Source organism: Sphaerodactylus townsendi, linkage group LG11, assembly GCF_021028975.2.
Source record: "Sphaerodactylus townsendi isolate TG3544 linkage group LG11, MPM_Stown_v2.3, whole genome shotgun sequence".
Taxonomy (NCBI): domain Eukaryota; kingdom Metazoa; phylum Chordata; class Lepidosauria; order Squamata; family Sphaerodactylidae; genus Sphaerodactylus; species Sphaerodactylus townsendi.
The window spans coordinates 20912950-20935310 of NC_059435.1; the positions used below are offsets into that span (position 1 = coordinate 20912950).

A 22361-nucleotide genomic window follows, 5' to 3' on the forward strand; every position below is an offset into this window, starting at 1 on the left:
TTGAGAGCCACTGTCCTAGAACTATACCTCCAAGTAGGCTGTGGCTGTGGCAGAGACATAGCAAGAGGGGAAAGCACCCAGTGCACTGGTACATCCTCCACCCCGCCCCAGAATATCCCTGGAACACCCCGCCACGCCCCACCCCCGCAGGAGCGCACCCCTGGTGTGTCACGCACCCCTTATCCCCTTGGAGCTACGCCTCTGGGCTGTGATCTGAAGATATTTGGTGCCACACCCTGGCTAAAGCTTGGCAAAGCAGTGTCTGATCAACGTCTGCATAGATGTCCGGTCTGCTTTGTTGGGAGGGGGAGATGTGGAGAGTTCCTTTCGCTTTTGCAGGTGCTTTGCTATCTAATGGTCTGGCCTTGGGAGTCTACGGCTGGGATGGGCCTCAAGTCTGGGCCTCTCTGTGCTCCCCTGCTCCCATGTGGGGGTGGGGTGTATGCTAACCATATTATCAACTATTTGGCACCTTTTTGCCAGAATCGTCTTCCTTTGTTCCTTGCAAGGCTGTCAATAAAATCCTTGAAAACTATCAAGTGGTTTGTTGTCTGATCCAGGGAATTGACATTAGATCAGTTTGGGAGTCCTGTGCAAGCTGCTTTGATTTCCATGAAAGAAAGAGGGGATGTAACGAAGAGGTAAACAGTAAAACTGGCTTCACTGGTGATCTTCTGATCAAGTCGGTCACTGTAAAGAGCTCTTGTAGATTTCATAGACAGTCGAATTCCCGGAAAAGGAAATTCCTGCCCCTTCTAATCCTCTATGGCTCAGATCTCATCAGGTCTGACAAAGCTAAGCAAGGCCAGTCCTGGCAAGTATTTGGATGGGAGACCACCAAGGAATGCTGGGTTATTATGCAGAGGAAGGCTGTGGTGAACCACCTCTGAATGTCTCTTGCCTTGTAAACCGTATGGCCGTGGTGGCGAACCTTTAGCACTCCAGATATTATGGACTACAATTCCCATCAGCCCCTTCTAGCACGGCCAATTGGCCATGCTGGCAGGGGCTGATGGGAATTGTAGTCCATAACATCTGGAGTGCCAAAGGTTCGCCACCACTGCCCTATGGGGTTGCCCTAAGTCAGCTGAGACTTGTTGGCCCTTTACACACACATGAATCATAGTGGCTAGAACAAATGTGAGGGCAATTATTATTTAACCACACACCCTAAGTTCAGACCTGGGCAAATTTGATCCAGTGCTTAGGAGCTAATACCATTCCCATTCTCAAAATGTACTGCTCCAGATATAAAATGTCTTCAGAGACCCAATGTGGTGTAGTGGTTAAGAGCAGGTGGACTCTGATCTGGAGAACCGAGTGGACTCCCCACTCCTCCACATGAACGACGGGCTCTTATCTGATGGACTGGCTTTGTTCCCCCATTTCTACACACGAAGCCTGCTGGTCCTAGAACTCTCTCAGCTCCATCTACCTCACAAGGTGCCTCTTGTGGAAAGGAAGAAGTTTGTAAGCCACCTTGAGACTCCTTACAGGCCGGTTTTAATTCCAATTTCTTCTTCTTCTTTGGCCAAAACACCCGTTTCCTGCTGATAAAGTTTTGGAAAGAGATCCAAAACCATCTCTCAGTTGTTCTTTTGGAGCAGTGCAATTTGTTATGCAGTTCTTAGGAAACCAGTGCTGACCACTAGCATTCTTGACACTCCATCCCACATTGTCAAGTCATTTAAACTCTTTGATCTGAACTTGTGGTGTTAAAAAAATCACGTTCATTGTTGTTTTCCTGCTCTGAGATCCAGTGCTGTGGCTCTTCCTCGGTCTTCTCTTGCAGATCAAGTGTGAGGTGGACCCCAGAGGCTGATGGCTGTTACTGGTTCCACTGATGGGACCTCCCTAAGAACTTTCCTGCTCCAGCTGGTCACTGGGCATCAATAATCAGACTCTGGGTGCTTAGCAATTGACCAGCCTACAGCAAGGTCCTTTATACCCCCAGCTCCTCAAATGTAATCCAGATTATGTTCTGCCTAGTTATGTAGTAGCTGCTCCTACATAGGATCTTCAGTATTACACCTATGAGGACTTTGAGGATTTGATGCGTCTTATACTGAAGAGGGAGTTGTGGATATTCCTTGTAGGTTATAATGAACTCCTGACGCTGCAACATTTATCCATTTTACAGATGGAGAATTTTACAGATGTAAGAATTGCAGCTGGGGTTGGCATTTTGCCAAAGATTTTTAGGGCAGTCTGGTAAATTCCTCAAGGACTAGGCGCAGGGGTAGGGAACCTGCGGCTCTCCAGATGTTCAGGAACTACAATTCCCATCAGCCCCTACCAATTGGCCATGCTGGTAGGGGCTGATGGGAATTGTAGTTCCTGAACATCTGGAGAGCCGCAGGTTCCCTACCCCTGGACTAGGGGAATCCCTGTGTGGCCAGGTAAATTTCTGGGTGTGACCAAAATAAAGGTGTATTACTCCAGAAAGGTAGAGTTGGGAAGCTGTTGCCACTAATTCAGTACACAATGGTACAGAAGCTGGAGGAAGCTACCGTTATAACTAACCGTAATAGAACTAGTCGCTGAATTTTTAACTAGTGTATTAACCAACTAATGGGGTTCAAATGTTTCAGTTTGTTATCTCGCTTATATTATTGATACCTAATAAAAGTTTGATTGATAGATAGCTATTATGTCATCCCTTAACCTTCTCTTCTCCAGACTAAACATACCTAGCTCACTAAAACTTTCCTCATAGGGCATGGAATCCAGATTTTTTTTACCGTTTTGGTTGCCCTCCTGTGGACTCATTCCTCCCCTCACACTTAAAAAAACCCCATACCAAACCTTACCCCACAGACCTTCTGAACAAATTATGCCCAGTAAGTTTAAGGACATTGCTTTTGTTAAATTGTCTGGTTCCTGTACCCATGGATGATTGTATTTAATTACAAGATAATCTTGTTTGCATTTTGGCCTAATGCTTCAGTCATAATTTAGCCCTGGGGATCTACTCATAGTCGTCCCACCCAAAAAGACCCCCCGCTCCATAACAAAACAAAAAAGGAGTGTGCATTTTCAGAATCATGTTTAACTCCTTTCATTTCCAAAAAACACGTGCTGAATTCTTTCAGCTTTTCCCTTAGTCCTTTATATGACAGTTCTGCAAATTAATTATCGGTCTCATGCTGTGCTGCTTACCAGGAAGGAAATTCTGAGGTGCATAATCTACTTAGTGCTGATATATAGGGTAAATAGTTCTGTGTCAAATCCTACCTTACAATAGCTGTCCAGGTAGACTTAATGGTCTGTTTTACTGGCAAGGCATTAAGTTCTTTTGAAGGCCAAGATAACAGATTTAGATTTTTTAAAAATGTCATCGTTTATGTTTGAAGCTGGAGGGTAGGGGATTGCTGACTCAGAACCTCTGCCTCCCATTTGGGTTATAGAGTAGGGATGATCTTGTCTGAGAAGCAATGGAACTCCTCTCACCCCCGGTTCCAGTCAAGCTGCGCTGAGAAAATTAAGCTCATTTGGAAGGAAAAGTAACAATGAGTCTCCGGTGGCATTCGGTATCTGCTTTTATTGGATTGGTCTTTCGTGTGCATTCTGGAAAGGCAAATAGATCACTCCCTCCTGGAGTGAATAGTGATCTTTATGGAAACACAGCTTGTCTCCCTGTTCACTCCCAGCCGTGACCATCTGAGCTGCTTCCTCTTCTCTATGCCCGCAGCATTTAGTGCTCAGCTGTGCCAAATTTATTATAGTACTAAGTCCAGGTGCTATAGAACTCTTTGTGTTTATGTTCTGCAACAGGGTAACATGATTACGCCACTTTTTCCTATTATTGGACACCTGTCTTGCTAGGTAATATGAAGTATATAATAAGCCAGCGGTTCTCAACCTGGGGGTCTAACGGCCCTTTCACAGGGGTCGCCTAAGACTCTCTGCATCAGTGTTCTCCATCTGTAAAATGGATAAATGTTAGGGTTGGGGGTCACCACAACATGAGGAACTGTATTAAAGGGTCGCGGCATTAGGAAGGTTGAGAAACACTGTAATAAACCATAGCAATCCACAAGAGAATCTGATAATTTTGTCCCTTGACCAGTGAGGAACAAAAGAGCACTCTCCAAGAATACAGGTATTGATCATGTATTTTCTGGAGTATCTGTCTGATCCGCATTTCCAAATATCTCTGATGCAGGCATGTAGAGGCGGCAGCTTCAACCATGAATAATAGTAATCTGAGAAATGAAAGATGTGATTTGACATCCTATACTAAAATAGCTATCATTAACTATTGTCTGCCTGCAAATTTTGCTTTGCAACGCGAATACCACACACAAGCCACGTTTGGTGTGCCATTGTGGGGGTGGGCGGGTGGTGGCTCAAGAAATTGTCTGGAATTGCACAAAACAAGGGAAATGTGTTTTTTTAATCATGGAGCAGGTAAACTGCATTCAGCTTGGTGAATCCTAAATTGTGCAGATCTGGATTTTTAGAAAAAGGAAATAGCATATTTTGACAGCCATGCAATTTGACCCTCTCCTCACGCACATACGTTGGGTGACTTTGGAGTAGCGGAAGAGGAGGTTGGTATTTCATATGGCATACTTGAGGAGGAGAGAAGGAGAGCTCTGTTGTCCTGTGTCTAACTGGTGTGTGGACTAGCAAAAGGACTCGGAACGTTCAGTTTTTCAGCTGTGTTGAAGCTGACCAGGGGTTGGCTGGATCAGGGCCTCCATAGTGGACCACTGGGAACCTCATGAAAGCTACTCTGAGCATTCAGAAGATGGAACAATTTACAAATATAGTAAAACCTGTGTGCTGTAGTGGTAGAGCCATAGGTCCCAACCATTTTTCACTAATTTCCCTAAAACTGTACCCTCATATTAGCAAATTAATTACATTTTTTTTCACATAACCCAAATGCTCTGACGTGTACCCTCAGGTTATGCATTGGGAACCACTGAGGTAGAGTGTTGAGTTCTAGGGGACAGTAGTGGAAATCCTTACTCCAGATAGTTGTAGGATTCTACATAATTTCTTATCATCCCCCCGCCACAACATAAGCCAATTGGCCATGTTGGCAGGGGCTGTTGGGAATTGCAGTCCATAACATCTGGAGTGCCAAAGGTTTGCCACCATGGTAATCAGTACCTGCTAATTCCAGATAGCTCAGTGGAACTGACAATTCCCATCAGCTCCCCTCAAGGCTGATGGGAATTGTAGTTCATGAACAACTGGAGAGCCGCAGGTTGCAGACCCCTGGTCTAGGAACTGGGAGACCCATGTTCAAATTCCCACTCTGCCTTGGAAGCTTGCTGGTTGTTGTTGGACCAGTCAAAGACACCTGACTTAACCTACCTCACTGGATTATTGCAAGGATAAAATGGAGAAGAGAAGAATCATGTAAGACTCTTTGGGTCCCCACTGGGGAATAAAATGGAATATAAAGGTCTAAATGTGTGCATTTGCCTGCCAGTGGGCATATGCCTTCTTTGAGGCTCTACACATGATCACTACAACGTACAGGATCATAGCGGGCCCAAACAAATGTTGGTGGGATTGCACCCGACATCATAGCCACATGATGCTCATGTGCCTTCCCAGTGTGGTAAGGCTAGGGCATTTCTGTCATCACCTTTGGGCCGCTTTCCAGCATTAGGGGTCACTTTTGTGGCACTGTGCCTTTGTCCACACGCAGTTCAAGAGCTGTGGTTTTTCGTCACCTTGCTTTTGTTTTAAGAAGCATTAAAATAGCGTACTTTTTAAAACCATGGTGTGCAGTAGAGCAGACTGTGAAACTGAGTGGGAGATTAACATAATGAAGAACAACCATTCTCCATTCTCCTTGACACCGGGCAAATATTTACAGTTGGATTAGAAAGGTTGCTGTGTTTTGAAATGGCTTGTGGACTAGGGTTTTGTGGGGTGGGGGGAGAGGGTCATGGCGTTTGGGGAGGGGAATGAGGAGAGGTCTTTTTATCACCTGTTTTTGATTAAAAGGGCCTGGTTGCTCAGCTTCCCATTACAATTAAAATGCATCAGATTGCACTTAGTTCTGAAGCGGAAGGATCTGTTTTTCCTCATTTTTCTTTTTTACCTCAGGCAGTTGATGCTCACAATAGGATTTTCAATGTACTGTTCCCAGTAGGGGAAGAGAATAGCTATCCTTCCCTTTCCATATGCAATGACTCTTTTGTTGGCTTTAGGGGCTGAACGTTGTATGTGGGGTGTGTTGCAGTAACACTTGTGTAATGTTCTTGATCTTCATTGCTTTGCTCGCCAAGGTCTACTTTGCCGCCACAAGTTATGTAACTCTGAGGGAAGCCATAGAAAGGTGGATGCTGTAGAAGCTTTCCTGGAGTAACCTAAGTTTTTTTCTTACAGTTGTTTCTGTCTTGCTCTGGTAATCTAAAAACAAAAACAAAAAAAACCCTTACAAAACAAGAGAGGCTTTTTTTCATGAGAGGTTAACATACAGGCAGATGAGGAGGATATCATTACTTTCTTGACCTCGTGTTTTTGTTAACTTTCAAGGGCTCTTTCACTCTAGGGATCAAGTATCTGTAATGTGCTCAGTAGTCCCTAAAAGATAATATCACGTTGTACCGTCTCCAAAGAACTGTGCCAATTTATTTTCAGTCGTTGCTAAGTAAAAGCGATGGCGGCTGATCCTTCCACCTTGAAAGTGAAGGCTTTTGTTTTGACATTGTCCTCGTCTGTTTAAAGTTAGAGTCTGCATGAATTTAGTTCCTGAACCAGGACATCATGTCGATCAGCAGACGAAGGCCCAGTTCCTGCTCTAGAGTTCCCTTGTCTCCCTCATCGTCATCTCTTTCCCTAAGACCCCCTGCATGCCTCAGGATCAATTCAGTGAGATAGTTCTAGGCTGCATCTTGAAGTAACGTGTTCCTGAGAAGGCTCAATATCCCCCCACAGGATCAGCCCACCACAGCATTTTGAAAAGTAAAAATTCAGGTTCCAAAATTGTTACCGAGCTGATCTTCGGGATACGCCCTTAGAATACCCTGCCGTTAGAAGACCTCGCTGGTGCCAGAGCTCCGCATATGCATGGGACTTCACAATTCGCCAAAAAGCATAACGACGGTGAATCAGTGGAAAATGTTTTACATATGTAAATCATGAGCAATAAGTGGCGGTGGCCCTGAGCAGAGCCACTCACTCTTGCACGCATGCGATGGGCGGACATGTGAGCAGGGAGGGGAAGCGCTTCCAGAGTTTCGTCTTGAGTGACTACCGCACACCCTGACAGCCGCTTACTCTCTAGCATAAAACTGCTCCCGTCCGTCCAGACCTCCAGCTGAGGGTATTCTAAGGGCGTATCCCGAAGATCAGCTCGGGCAGCTCTGCACCTACAAAATCATGTCGTCCTCCTGTGGAGGACTCAGGGACACGGTATCATCCGGTCTGGCTCCTCGTGGATAAGCTTCTTCTGTTTTTCAGAGCGTGCCGAGACATGTAAACAGATCGTCTAGTCAGGTGTCGAACTTGTGGCCCTCCAGATGGCAGGGGGTGATGGGAACTGTAGTCCATAACATCTGGAGGGCCACGAGTTTGACACCTATGGCTAGGATTTGTATTATGGTTTGCAACACATATAGGATTTTCTGCCTCCAGGTGGGGCCTTGAGATCTCCCAGAATTACAGCTCAACTCCAGACTGCAGATCTGTTCCCCTAAAGAAAATGGCTGCTTTGGAGGAAGGACTGTGTGGTATTGTACCCCACTCAGGTCCCCATCTTCCCCGGGACTTTATCTGCAAATCTCCAGGGGTTTCCCAACCTAGATCTGTCAGCCCTACCTCCCATCCCCCACTGGTGACTGTGGGAGACCTGCAAACCTCATTACAGAGGGTTTTACAATTAGGAATAACAAAAGGAGGACCCATGGGGACTCCCTGGTGAGCAGCAATCCCATTCTTCACTGCTTGAAACGGACCAATTTCCCTACCCTTTGGCCACTCTCTTGCTGCTCACCAGCTACCTTCAACTCCACTTTCCCCCTTTGCTGCCTTTGGTCCCATCTCTTTTTCCTCACTCACCTTCCACTGCAAGCCCCACAGATTTTTCTTCCCCCTTTCCCCATCTTATTGCAGTCACAAGTCACTGCCACAATATTGGGATTATTTTCCAGTCCAAAATGCTTACTTTTGATTCAGATTTTGGACCTTTTTAATGTTTCCAAACCCAGATTTCTCTGCATATGTTGACAAATCCAGAAACTGTAGGATAGGACACATTGGTAGAAATATATATCCTAGCCGTGGCTGGCCCCATTGTGCAGATGTTTTGACCCTCCTGGAACATCCCTTAGCTTTTAGATATAATTTCCGCTTTCTTCCTCCCACTTCATGCAGCCATTTTTAAGGCATACTGGACCCCATATTCAATTTTGAAAGGGTAACTCTAAACCTCTCCTCAGTTTTTAATTGCTTCAATGAAAATAGCCACTGCTCTGGATCTTCAAGCCCTCCAGATGGTTCCTGTTGCTCATTCCTAAGAGGACAACTCCAGGGAATAACTTGGGAGGTTTCTTGTGCCAACAATTTAAGCCATGTTCCTGCCCAGAGAAATATGACAGGAGCCCCAGATGTTTCCTAACACAGTTTCATCCTTTTGACATTTGACTGCAATACGGTTGCATTTTGGCTTTCTAAGATGGGTATAATCATGGGCTGGTGAGTTTGGAGGGTTGATTTCTTGAAAGTAGTGCTGGGGTGAAGAAGTTCTGCATTGGGAGGTTTATGCAAGCAGGTAAATGCGATCCTGGAACAGTTCCCTCTCTCTCTCTCTCTCTCCACCCCCCCCCCTGCCAAAATGATCACAGTCACAAACTCAGCCTTTGTTAAGCAGAACAGACCAGAGTTGTTTGTTTCTTGCAATCAAACGACCTCATCGCTATGACAATCTCTCATTTTCTTTTAGACAAATGGGTCTTGGTTTTGTGTGTGTTTGTTTTTTCCTTTTTTCCTCCAAGGGGACGCATGCGTGTGTTTGTGGTGGTGTTCAAGATGTGGTGACATCTCCAGACCAGACAGTGTTCCTTCTATTTTGGGACCATCAACCCGACAAAATTCACTTCAACTAGACCATATGTTCTCCTGCAGACTTGCTGCATCGCAGATCTGTGGGGAAGCAGAGAATGTGTTCTGCTGACATCCTTATGGCCTTTTAGCGGATAATTTGAGAGGGTAGAAGATGTGCGTATGCATCTGTATATGCAGGAGAAAGCCGTGCTTCGGTACATCGGTACTGGTTATGCTGCATTCTGTATTCAAAACACACTTTGGGCATGATGCATGCATGGTGGTTGTGGGGAAGTATGAAAGACAGCTTAAAACTGAAGCTGTTTACAAATTGCTTCGTTCTGGAAAATGTTTCTGCTGGTCTCTGAGGTTTTATTTTTTGTCTACCTTGGCGGTTAGAAAGCATGCACTGATTGTCAGGGCATAACCAGTTACAGCATTAACATGATTGACAAAGGTACCTTTTTAAAGTGTTACAGAAAGATGGAACTGTTAAGGTTATGCATTTTTAGTATTGGTGAATATAAAAACAGTTGTTGGCAGTAAGAGAGAGGTTGTGGCCCAATGTTAGAGCACTTGCTTTGCACAGAGAAGGTCCCAGGGTCAATCTCTAGCATCTGCAATTAAAAGGACCAGGTAGCAGATGGAGGTCAAGCCCTATGAGGAAAGGCCGAGGGACTTGGGGTGTTTAGTCTGGAAAAGAGGAGATTGAGAGGAGATATAATTGCTCTCTTTACATATTTTAAGGGCTGTCACTTAGGCCCCTTCCGCAGATTCAGAATAATGCACTTTCAGTCCACTTTCAATGCACTTTGCAACTGTGCGGAATGGCAGAATTTACTTGCAAACAATTGCGAAAGTGGATTGGAAGTGCATTATTCTGCATGCGTGGAAAGGGGACGGAGCTGTTCCTTTTGGCAGCAGAGGATAGGATTAACAATAATGGGTTTAAATGATGGGAGAAAGGTTCCAGTTGGATATTATGAAAAATGTTTTTTTTACAGTAAGATTTGTGCAACAATAGAATTGGCTGCCTGGGGAAACGGTGAGCTCCCCCTCACTAGCAGTCTTTAACCAGTGGCTGGACAAACACACGTCAGGGATGCTCTGGGCTGATCCTGCATTGAGCAGGGGGTTGGACTAGATGACCTGTATGGCTATTTTCAACTCTCTGATTCTATGATTGATGATAGAACCAATGAGTTGTGTATTGTAAGGCTGCATCCTGTGTTGAAGTCAAATATTAGTGAAGGAAGAAGAATGGGCAGTCTGGTCCCATAGCTTGAGGGCCAAAACTGGATGCAGCAGTGGCAGACCTCTTTGTTTAAATCTGGCGCATGTCAAGGGCTGATGGGAGCAGAGGCGTAGCTCCGGGGAGAAGTGGGGGGCCATGCACCGGGCACACACCCCTGTGTGGGTGTGGCAAGGGCGTTCCGGGGGAATTCCGGGGCGGGGCGGGGGCAGAGGATGCACCAGTGCACTGGGCGTTTTCCCCCCTTGCTACGCCTCTAGATGGGAGGTCTGAATTTTGAAGCAAAAGGGACACATGGACAAGGGGAGCTGAATCTTTGCTGCTGCTTCCCTTCCTATAGCTTCTCTCCCTGACCTCTCCAAGATGCTTTTCTCACTGCAAGATCCTTTCCAGTGTCCAAACTGGATGCTTATAAGGTACTTTCACCAGAAGATCTGTGAGAGCACCTCATGGCTCTGCTTTATGGCCATCTGCTGTAACTCAGAAAGGAAGCTCATGCAGGGAGGGAGGGATATGCCAGCTGTATTCTTGGGGTTAGCACCTAGTTTGCAGGAAAAGCAAAAAGGTCATGCGTGGTAAATGGTATTCATGACCCACCGCTAGAATGAATTCTATCAATGTGCCATTACCGTGTCCTTCCTCCAAGAGCTCAGATCAGTTGCATGGTTCTCCCCAACCCCTCTATTGCACTCCCCAGAAAGTAACTCCCAGGGCTCCAGCGCCTCTGTGCTTCCCCCACTACACCACTGCATGAACCACCTAAGTCTTCCAGGTCCTGGTTCTACAGTCTAATCCAGGGATCCACTGACACCTTTTCTGGCACCTACCAAATGTTTTTAGGACCCAGGTGAAACCAAATAGGGCTCCAGCAAGGAGTAGAAGTCCCACAAGCCTTCTGATTGACTATTGGAGATTTGATTGGCCATGCAGATTTATTAAAAGTGTTGTTTTGGCAGCAGCTGCCACTGTAACATGAGGATCTACTCTGTGTCACAGAAAGTATGCAGTGGCAATCATTCTGTGGCTGGCTCGGCTTCCTGCAGCAGCCATTTTGTTACTGTGTCCATGTTAGGTCTTGAACCTTGAAGCAATAAACAAATTCTGTATTGTTGATCAGTAAGTTGATCAGGAGGTCTGTATTGTTGATCAGTAGCGTTTATTGATAGACATCTGTTCCGCCGGGCCTTTGGAGGGACCAGCCGCTGAATCGCGCCCCCCCCCCCCCCAGTTGGCCCTTTACATCTGGGCCTGTCATCTTGGGACTTGTCCTCCTCCTCCGGGGAGAATTTTTAAAAATGGGGTTAGTCGGACGCCTCTATTATTGTTCTTATCGTTGCTATCGCTGTTTTAATGGTTTTAGTTATTTATCTATATTAATATTGTATTTATACTGTACACCGCCCAGAGCCCTTCGGGGATGGGGCGGTATAAAAGTCCAAACAATAAATAAATAAATAGATAGACAGACAGACAGACAGACAGACAGACAGACAGACAGACAGACATCGTAGCACCCAGCTTGACAAAGCCAGTTCTGGCAAACCTGGCTTTTGCTATCCCCCTTATTCTGATGTTAATCCCCTGTCCCATTTTCCCAAGAAATGTGAGAAAGAGTTAGTTTGGAGCTGAAGCGTCCCAAGGTCGGTGACAGACAGAGACAGAGAGCCACCTGGCATCCTGCCCCCTCAAGATAATGGAAACAATCCTGCTTCCCATGAGACCAAATTGTCAGGGGAAGCCTAGTTATCTACTCAGCATGTGAAGCCATAAAACAAAGATAAAGGCAAGAATGTCCAAGAACGGCAGTGATAATGTATAGCAATTACATTGAGCTAGGAATGCATCTCAACCTCCTAGATACAATACCCCTGACAGTCCACCTTGCTATGTTCACCTTGCTATGTGCCCACAGGCTCAAATAGGTTGGGGACACTGCTCTAGCCTCTGCATCACACTCTCCGTTACTCCCTTTGTCACAGCCCAGCTACTCCACATACATATTCTGGATGTTATCTGGTGGCCTGCTGAGCGGTACTTAAGGGCAGAAACCATACTTGGCTGTGGTGGTTTCCTGTTGCTGGTTTCTATACTGTGACTACAGTACCACAGCTTACCGCTCTTTGCCACAGGGCTCTTATAGATCATGTTGTATAGATTATAATTACAGCCTGTATGGATCACTGTACATTCCATAATGTTATGCTCCATAATGAATGTAGGAAATAAGAAAATGGCTCAGTTAAGGGAACTTCGTGAGGTCATGGGCATAGCTGAGTTTAGAATCATGCACTGTCAACCACGTAGATTTTTAAATCCATGTATGCCAGCTTTATTTATCTGTGGATAACTATGTAGGAATAACTACCTTGTTTTATTTAAATGAAAAGCACTTGGGTTTTTTGGGGGTACATGCACTATAGTCAATGCTGTGTGGGTCTGATACAAAGAATGTTTCTTTTTTTATTTCCAGAAAAAGCCATTGTCTGCAATAATAAAGGAAGTCTGTGATGGGTAAGTTCTGCTTGTTGTGCTTTCTTTCAATTCTCAAAATAAATAGCTTTGAAACAAGATTTTCCCCTTTGTGGGTTTATTTAAATCTCTGCCAAGAGACTGATCATCAAATCTGCTGTGTCTTTACAAGTTGAAGTATAAACGTATACTGAGGCAAAAGGACTATAATTTATGTTCTGCTGGGAACATTAGAAGACTTGGAGCCTAGTCTTTGGTTTTATTTCATCCATTTTGTGGGTGGATAAGAGGGAAGGATGAGTTTCTAATAGGACAAGGTGGCCAATTCCCACAGCCGTGAGCTGTGTGGCACCGCTGGGAAACTCTTGGCAAAAACCTGAGTGTGTTGGCTCTCAGCCAGTGGCTGGCCCCTAGATATATTGTGCCCCATGTAGCTTTCAGTACATGATGACAGAATCTAAAAAGGTGAGATGTAGTGTGACGTGCCCCCCAAATGAACTTGGTATATGATGGTGGGTGGCCACTTTCTTGGAATGTTTATACACTGAATTTCCTCGGGGCTTTCATATGCTCAGTGGCTGCTTAAATTAATATGTCGAAGTTAAGGCATGAAATTCATGTCGGCTGTAGTGGCTCTGGTATACTTAGACAAGATGATTATATAGAGCTCCCCAAGCAGGATCTGTCCCATTCTTTTGAACTTCACGTCACAACAGATAAGGAACTGGGAGGCACGTGGGCGCCTCCCCATAATGCTCTGCTCTCTTCCTCTGGGCCCATCAACAATTCGCTGGAGCCTAGTGGTGAGTTTCACATGTAATGAGGATGAATTGTTCAGTATGTTACTGAACGACAAATTTGGAAGAGATTTTCATTGTACTGCTACTTTCTCTTACTTTCTTATTAATTTTTTTCAAAAACTTACACAACACGCTGATAAATCCATGACACTAAGGAAAATACTCGTATATTGTTTTGGAAATTATTCCAGTATATAACAAAAAGTATAATGGCTTCTGCAAGTCTTGCAATCTCTCCTATGTCTATATACTAATAGCCCAGTCCACCAAATCGGAGGATACTTAAATTTGGTGATTGGAGCAGTGAACCCATGAGGTTTGCAGAAAATCTGAAATCTTTAAAAAAATTGAGCATTTTAAAACAACATTATGAAAGGAGCACCTGTAACTTTAAGAGGCCAACAGCGGTCCTCAGGGTGCTGCTAGGCAACCACAACGATTTAGCTAGCATTCCAGGCGTGGTATCTGCTTGGTTTTGGTTGGCAAAGAGAGGGGCAGTTTTGGCCTTCGAGGGAGGACTAATTGTGGCTAGGACTGGTGGCAACCAACAGGCAACTTGATGCTACTCAAACCATTTGACCCACGCAGTTCTGGCTGCTCACTCCTGTTCAGCAACAGCCCACCCCACAGAAAGCCAGTGCAGTGTAATGGTTAGAGTTTCAGACTGGGACCTTGAATCCCTGTTCTCCTTTGCAAACTAAGTGACTTTGGAAAGAGGTTAGGGACACCCTGGCCTTAAATGTCCAGCAGCAGCTGCTCTGCCCGGCCAGGCCATGTTTCAAGACCATGCTGCCCGGCATGCACTGCTCTTCACCCAGAGCACCATGTGGCTAGTGCGCATGCCACCTCTTTGCCTCCCCCTGGACCTGGGACTCAACGCAGCCACAGTAAGTCACGCCCGTGCATTTCTCTGTGGAATGGCCTGCCTAAGGGCCAGAGGTGTAGCTGCAGTGGGGACATCTGGGGCGGCTTGCCCTGGGCACTGCCATTGCAGTCACATGTCAGGGGCGGGGCCAGGGTGTGGCGGGGTGAGGGAGGGGTGTTTCGGGGTGGGAGAGGGTGCCTCCCCTCGTCATTGCTGAGGACCTCAGGAAGGCTCTCACATTTCGGTCATTCTGCAAACAAGGCGAAACAGAATTGTTCAGGAAAGCATTTCTATAAAGGAATAAGAATGTACTGTAATGGAATGTTGGGTATTTTTAGATGGAGAATATGACTGGTCTATTCCATTGTTTACTGTGTGCTAGCTTGCTCCTTCTGAATTAAGTTCCACTTTTTAAAGCCCATTATATTGTGCATAGTTTATGATATACTACATCTGGTACTTTTTTTTTAGTCTTTCTAATTTGTGTGATCCTGGGCTTACCACATTGTTTTACACGTGTAATCCAGCTGCAGGCTCAGCGTGAAAGGTGGGCTATAAATAAATAAGAACTTCTAATTTGTGCGTGGGACCCTTCATGCGGACTGCTCAGTCCTTTAAGAAAGGCAAAGCTGAGTGTTAATTTTGAATTGTAGTTTTTCCATGTCCATTTCACTGATGAACTTATTTGTGTATTTTCAGGTGGTCTCTTTCTAACCACGAGTATTATGCCCTGCAGCATGCTGATAGCTCCAATTTCTACATCACCGAAAAGGTAGGGATCTTTTTCCCCCCACTCAAAGTGTGCTGTTTGCTCACTTGTTTGTTTTTAAAACGCTTTTCATGCTGACAATCCAGTCAGAGCTAATGTAGAGGAAAATTGCATTATTATCTTCATTTTCCCACTTCTGAGATCCAAGCGAGTAGTAATGGATTCACTGTGCCTCATTCTCTTGGTCTGAACTCTGGTGGCAACGTTGTAGGATAATTTTGGGCCTTGAAGTAGAATTAGTCCACTGGAGTGCTTTCTAGCCAAGATCTTAATTGGGCAAGTCCACATGCTGGCTAGAATTGGTTGCTGATTGAGGACTCAGTAATCGTGGAGGATCTTTGATACAGGTTTTTTTTAAAAAACACTTTCAGTACAGCTGTTATTGGGAGGGCTAAAGAATGTTTTTAAGTTTGCATCGGTTCAAAATAAATTTTAATGTATCAAGCGGGAAGGCTGGTTCTTTATAAATGCTTGAAACAACATGCTTTATTTATGTGCCGATAAGGGTGTGCGTTCGGCAAAGCTGAACCAGCGAAAAGCCCCAAAATACCTATTGATCAATTATGCATGAAACACTTACTTTGTGGCTCTTAGCTGCACAGTGAGGCTGTAATATGGTCTCCTCACTGCAAGCGAGGAGACATTGTCTACCTGCCCAACAGCTAGCATGGTACAGTGCGCAATAGTAGGTGGATTCTAATCTGGAGAACCCGGGTTTGATTCCCCACTCATCCACCTGAGTGGTAGAGGCTTATCTGGTGAACCAGATGTGTTTCTGCATTCCTACATTCCTACTGGGTGACCTTGGACTAGTCACAGTTATTCGGAACTCTCTCAGCCCCACCTGCCTCACAAGGTGTCTGTTGTGGAAAGGAGCTTGTAAGCCACCTTGAGTCTCCTTATAGGAGAGAAAGGTGAAATATAAATCCAAACTCCTCTTCTTCTTGGTCTCAATGGACCTCTGCAACTTTTCCTGGTTCTCTGAACTCTGCCCATCAATTCCTCCTAAAGACACAGATCTCATCCTACCCATAGTTGCAAGATAAAGGGCTTGCATTTGCATTGATATACCTGTGATAGCAGGTATATCGATGTTGTAGCCCCTTTCCCAATGTAACCCCCGCTAAAGAAAGAAGCAAAGCAGTCCCCTGGACCACATGCTGCCGAAGAAGGGGACCACGTGCTAGATCTTTATCTTTATCTTTATTAACCTTTAATAGGCATAAATAGACATGTGCTAGATCCTCCTCCTTTTCCCTCCACACTCTCTGTCTCTCTCTCCTTCCTGCTGCTGCAGCCAGGAAAATTGTTTTAAAATACAAATACAAATAAAGTTGCAAAAAGCCCTCCTGATCATTGGAGAGGGCGGAAGCAAAGTGGGGGAGGTGGGGTGGAGATAAAAAGGGCCCCTACTTGTCCTGTTCCATGTAAAAGCCAGCTGTCTGTTGTTGTTGTTGTTGTTATATCGAGATCTCAGTATGAGTATTTAGAGAAGGAGCTGGCAACATGGAACAAGTGGTGAGAGGGAAGTCATGGATGGCAGTGCGAGGGGGTGGGAAGAGCAGAGCTAGGTAGGCTGGCCATGGCAGAGGAAACATGTCTGGGTCAAAGTTGTGCTCACTGGCAAGTTCACTCGCTCTGGCCGTGAAGCAAATTAAAAGTCACTCTAGAATTGTCTAGCTTGCCACGGAGCTAATGGAAAGCAAAAGTGGGGCTCCAGGAAATTGGTCTGTATAAGAAACCTTGCTGCGACAAACTTTTGCGCCCATCATGCACCCGACACTGTGCATAATCGGCTGATTGGTATTTTTCTGTTTTTTTTTTTATTTGAAAAAAAAGCTGGCAACTTAAAGGGAGCTGAAATGCAGATTCTGAATCATGCTGAACTTTTTTGGCATGATTTGAGCCACTTCGGCGCAACTGCCATTTTTTAAAAAGAATCCTGTTCTCCCTCACTTACCTGAGGGAAACTCGGCAGCTGTGGCAGGCGCGAAGCTACAAGTCTGTTCGGCAGACAAGCCTGTTTGGCAGACCAGTTAATTTGGACAGCCAACAACAGGGCAGAGAGGCCAAGGTCCTTCTTCTGACGGGGCTTCCTAGCAGTGGTGTTCAGAGATTTATTGTCTTTGAGTGTGGAGCTTCCCTTTTAGCCACTGTTGTTGGTAAACTGATGTTGTCTAGTCCTTATTGCTCATGACCAGGGGCATAATGAGGCAAACTGTAGCCCTGGGCAAAACCTGAGTTGGATGCCCCCCCCATGGGCGGCCACTCCACCACAACCAATTTTTTTTTTGAACCAGGACATTGGTGCTTGCAGGGGGTGCATTTTTAGATATACCAGCACCAAAATTTCAGTGTTTGGTGAGGTTTGGTTCAAGGGGGGTGCCCCATCCCCCATTCTTTGCTAAGGAGATGGGGGCTACCCTTTTGAGGGTCCATAACTTTGGACCCCCTAGAATCCAGAAACTTGCAAACTTCAAAGAAAGTCACCCATCATGACCCAGTCTCCAGATGATACCCCTGAAATTTTGAGATTTTGCTGATACGTCAAAATGCACCCCCTTGCAGGAACTATCCCGAAGAAATTTGCCCAAGAATCTTTGTTTTTTGCATTGAGTTTTCTGCATTGCTGTCAATGGGGGTTGCAGGCTACTTGGGGGGGCACATTTCCTGAAGGCACAGTCTCAAAAGCTTTCATGGTCTCATCAGGAGACTGCCCTAATGATACACCCCAGGGAGTTTATGGTGGTGCCAGTTTTGGTTCCAGGGTGAGTTATGGACCTTCAAAACTGTTGCCCCGATCTCCTATTAGCTCCCATTGGAAACAATGGGCGATGGGAGCACCCCTTTTGGGAGTCCATAACTTTGGACTTCCTGAACCAAACCTCACCAAAATTGGAGAGGGTAGCATAAGGACAGTCTCCTGATGATACGCTGAAATTTTGGTGCCGCTAGCCTAAAAACTGCACCTCCTGCAGGCGAAAAATGGAAAACCACTAAAAATACCCAAAAACGAACCCTGCATTTTGATGCCCCCCACAAGGTGGTGCCCTGGGCAGCTGCCCACCTTGCCCAATGGGCATTACGCCAGTGCTCATGACTCTTTGGGAAAGGTGGTGCAGTCCACTGGGTGTTACTTTTGGTCAGACTATATTCCCACAGTTCTCCAAGTGGGAAGCAGGCAACCCAGAGGGAAGGTTTGGGTTGCTTGAGGAGATATCAAAGCTCGTTTTGAAGATTAATCTACACAAATAGCAGATGGTATGGTGATACTGTAATGGACATCACCAGCTTCAGATTGGAGGGATGTATGTGTATGGTTGGATGTGGTGGCGGATGCATGTTTGTTCTCTCGCCTACAACAATCACACAGGCGGAAAATTGTCATGACAAGCTGATAGCTAGGCCCTGATCCCTCCTTTTGATCTCCAAACTTGCCTCATTTTGCCATTGCGTAAGTGAGTTTTGCAGAAGCTTCAAGCCACCTTGTGTGCCCCTTCTCCTTCCTTCACGAGCGGAGAATTAATTCAATTTTGTGGAAAATGATGGCTCGCCGCTGTATCCCAACACACAAAACATCTTTTTGTCCTTTCTCGGTGAAACAGAAGCCCCCAAAGTAGATTGATCTTTGTCTGAAAATCAACGTTCCGAACGAAGAACCAACCCTATTTTGTTGTGTTGGTTATAATAACAGGTTTTGATTTGCTTCAAACCTGGACATATCAACCAAGGAGGGGAGAAAGGACAGGATCACTGGGATTGCACAAGCAAACAAGATGCTTCTTGAAGGCTTGCTGATGGATTGTTGACTCCTGCTCAGATGTTACAGCTGAACAAAGTTTGAATGTTTTTTGTGTGCAGTGGTTTTCTTTTTTGGATTTTCTCCATGACAGCATGTTTAAGGAGGCAAGTTTCTAACACCCTTCTCCCTCCCAGAAGCAGTTTCACCATATAATTGAGGTATTGCTGTTGGTTATTTCTTCTCTGGTGTCAAGTGTAACCTGGGGAGGGAAGGGAGCACACGAAAAAGTCTTAGTGCTGTCAACCCCTTCCCTCACTTTGCAAATTATCGCAACTCAGATTCAGATAGTCAATTTCTGGCGAGGGCTTTTTTGTTTCTCTTTTTGCATTTGTTCATGATCAAGATGTTGTTGGGAGGCAGCAGACAGGAAACCTAAGTAAGTGCGACGTACACATTTTTGGCTGTTAGATAAATAAAGCGTCTCTTGCTACCACTTCCTTTTTTTTCTGAATGGCTGCTCAAGTAGAAATGCTGCTCAAGTAGAAATGCTGTTCATAGTGCATGCTGGCTTCTGGCAAATTCTTTGACTCGGATTGCATTGCATCATAGTTCAGACCTACATAATGACTCTGGCATGCACCTATGCTTGAGAATGGTGTAGTGGTTAAGAGCAGATGCACTCTAATCTGGAGAACTGGGTTTGATTCCCTGCTCTGCCACTTTTGCTGTAGAACCAGATTAGCTCCAACACATGCCAGCTGGGTGACCTTGGGCTAGTCACAGTTCTTTAGAGCTCTCTCAGCCCCACCCACCTCACAGGGTGTTCGTTGGGGAGGGGGAGGGAAAGGAGATTGTAAGCCCCTTTGAGTCTCCTTCCAGGAGAGAAAGAGGGGATATAAATCCAAACTACTACTCCTCCTCTTCCTCCTCCTCCCTTGGCAGTTATGTGGGTTTAGCCATAGAAGATGACATAGGTCAGTGGTTCCTTCAGAAGTCCTAGGCTCCAGTCTTCTGAATCTCAAATCAAAAGGTCCTCCTGGCACCAGTGCTGGAAAAGACCAGGGGCTACATGTATGCAGTTCCCTCAACAGCTGTTTTTTTTTAAATTCTAAAATCCAATTTGATACAGATAAGATTTATTGTTGCAGTCGATTGACCCATAAAACATACATACAGCAGAAAACAGCATGCATGCATGCATGCATGCATCCATCCATCCATCCATCCATCCATCCATCCATCCATCCATCCATCCATCCATCCATCCATCCATCCATCCATCCATCCATCCATCCATCCATCCATCCATCCATCCATCCATCCATCCAATCCATCCATCTAATCCATCTAATCCATCTAATCCATCTTTCCATCATCCATCATCCATCATCCCTCCCTCCCTCCCCCTGGACCTGGCCCACCAAGTCACATTTATGTTGCATCTGGCTCTCGTAACCAATGAATTTGACACCCTTGCTCTAGGTGACAGATCTGAGCACCCCTGCCAGCAGAACAGATCTGTGGGCTCCATATTGTTGTTTTAATTGAGGCCTTGACCCAGCAAGGTGCATGGAAGCAGGCTCAGTGCTCAAGCCAGTTTCATAGTGCAAGTGAGGGGTCCCTGGCATCATTGACCTACGTGGCTTGTGCTATCAGTCTTCAAGATGGTGCTGAGATTCACAAATGGCCATACACATACACACAGAGGTGGGATCCAACCACCACTTCTCTAGAAGCGGTTACTAATTTTTTCTGAGTGTCGAGAAGGGGTTACTAAAGCAACCTTCCTGCCCAATGGGGACTGGAGGTGTGTGTGTGCGGCGGTGCCACTGTTTGAATCCCACCACCATCGGAACCTGTTATTAAAATTTTTGGATCCCACCACTGCATACACACCTGATTGTGGATAGAGACTCGGTGCAGTGCTGAGTTTCTTCCTCCCACAGGCCATACATGTATGAGGGGGAAGGCCAGTTATATGTGAGGGGAGTTTCTGTATAGAAATCCCACTTTGGACTGAGGTGTATGGGGAGAGGTGTCTTTTTGCCTCTTTCCACCTAGAAGGAGACCGTAAGAAAGACTGCCTCATCAGGTTCAACTATATGAGTACCCAACCCTCAATTCAATTCAGGTTCAATTGCATGAGTAACCAGTTCTTTTATTTGGGCATACATTATTTGTTTATTTACTGGATTTGCATCCCACCCTTTCCCCACAGGGCTCAGCATGATTAACAGTTCTGTTCTATACAAAAACATGTTCCAAATTATTGGTCCTGAAACTTTAAACAATAAGCAAACTTTGAGATGACTGCTCATCAACTAATAGCTGTATCAATGATGATGACTTCTTCAGTCTGGCCATTCCTAATCAAGCAGATGAAGTGACAGAAACCTCCCTTCCCTGACAGCAGTTTTATACGCTGTGTTTATTTCCCTTGCTCACTGGCTGAACCACCTGGTAGCATCCCCACATAGGACAAAAGGATAACATTTTTATTGGCCTCAGTATCCTGGCATCAGGGTACCCCTTACTGGAAGAGCATCTGCTGAATTGAAAAAGTAGCTCATTGCCCAGTGAAGAAAGCTGGATGCTGTCCTTGCTATCAATTACTACCTCCCCCTCCCCGACATTTGTTCCTCATGCATATTAGGGGTCTTACATTTCCGATTGATTGATATGTGTGGTGAATGCAGTATTCTGATTAACAGTTTTGAAAATGACGCCCCCCCCCCCCTTTCCACAAGTCCTGGCGAGCAACCTGCCACTGAAATTTTCTCTTTGAAGTATAGCACATTTCATGGAAATTCCTAAGAATTAAAATGCAAGCTGTCGAAATGAGTATTTGAGAATTCACCAGGGTACTTTCAGTGCTGTGGCTCTGCTTTGTGAGTGAGAAGACTTTTAGCAAATTGGAGCAAATTTTTATAACAAACCCTGCACTTCAGGGACTGGTGTGCTAATTTAGTTAGTGCCAAAATATGCAGAAATAAAATGTTAATGGTATATCTTAAATGCTAACTGCTAGTGGTAGGACACTGTAACATGCCTAGCTTACAACTTTGTAGTATTTTCTTAATATGATTTATTATTTTTATTGTACTGTCCTTCCCCTAAAGGGCTCATTGATATTTTGACCTTCTTTTACCAAGGCAGTCAGATCTATGATAAATCCTCATTTTAGTTTTAGTTTTGTGGCTTGTCTAGAGAAAACATTGTTAACATTTGTATTCCTTAGAAGGCTGCTTTACAATGGGGAAGTCTCACACAGAGGCATCATATCTATCCAATTTTTATCCTCCCCATATTGTTCTCACCAGCTCTATTTTATGAGGATGATTGAGGGACTGGAGCACCTTCCTTGTCAGGAGAGGCTGAAGCGTTTGGGACTCTTTAGTTTGGAGAGGAGGCAGCTGAGGGGGGATATGATTGAAGTCTATAAAATTATGCAT

At 45.2% G+C, this 22361-nt stretch overlaps 1 protein-coding gene across 1 annotated transcript in view; it reads left to right on the forward strand.

Moving 5' to 3' along the window:
* Positions 1–22361, forward strand: part of ELMO1 (engulfment and cell motility 1) — a 395692-nt gene that overhangs the window by 89809 nt on the left and 283522 nt on the right. Inside the window, exons 3-4 of the mRNA XM_048510558.1 lie at positions 12735–12775; positions 15098–15170. Of these exons, the coding sequence (XP_048366515.1) occupies positions 12735–12775; positions 15098–15170 (114 nt within the window). The remainder of the gene's footprint in view (positions 1–12734; positions 12776–15097; positions 15171–22361) is intronic.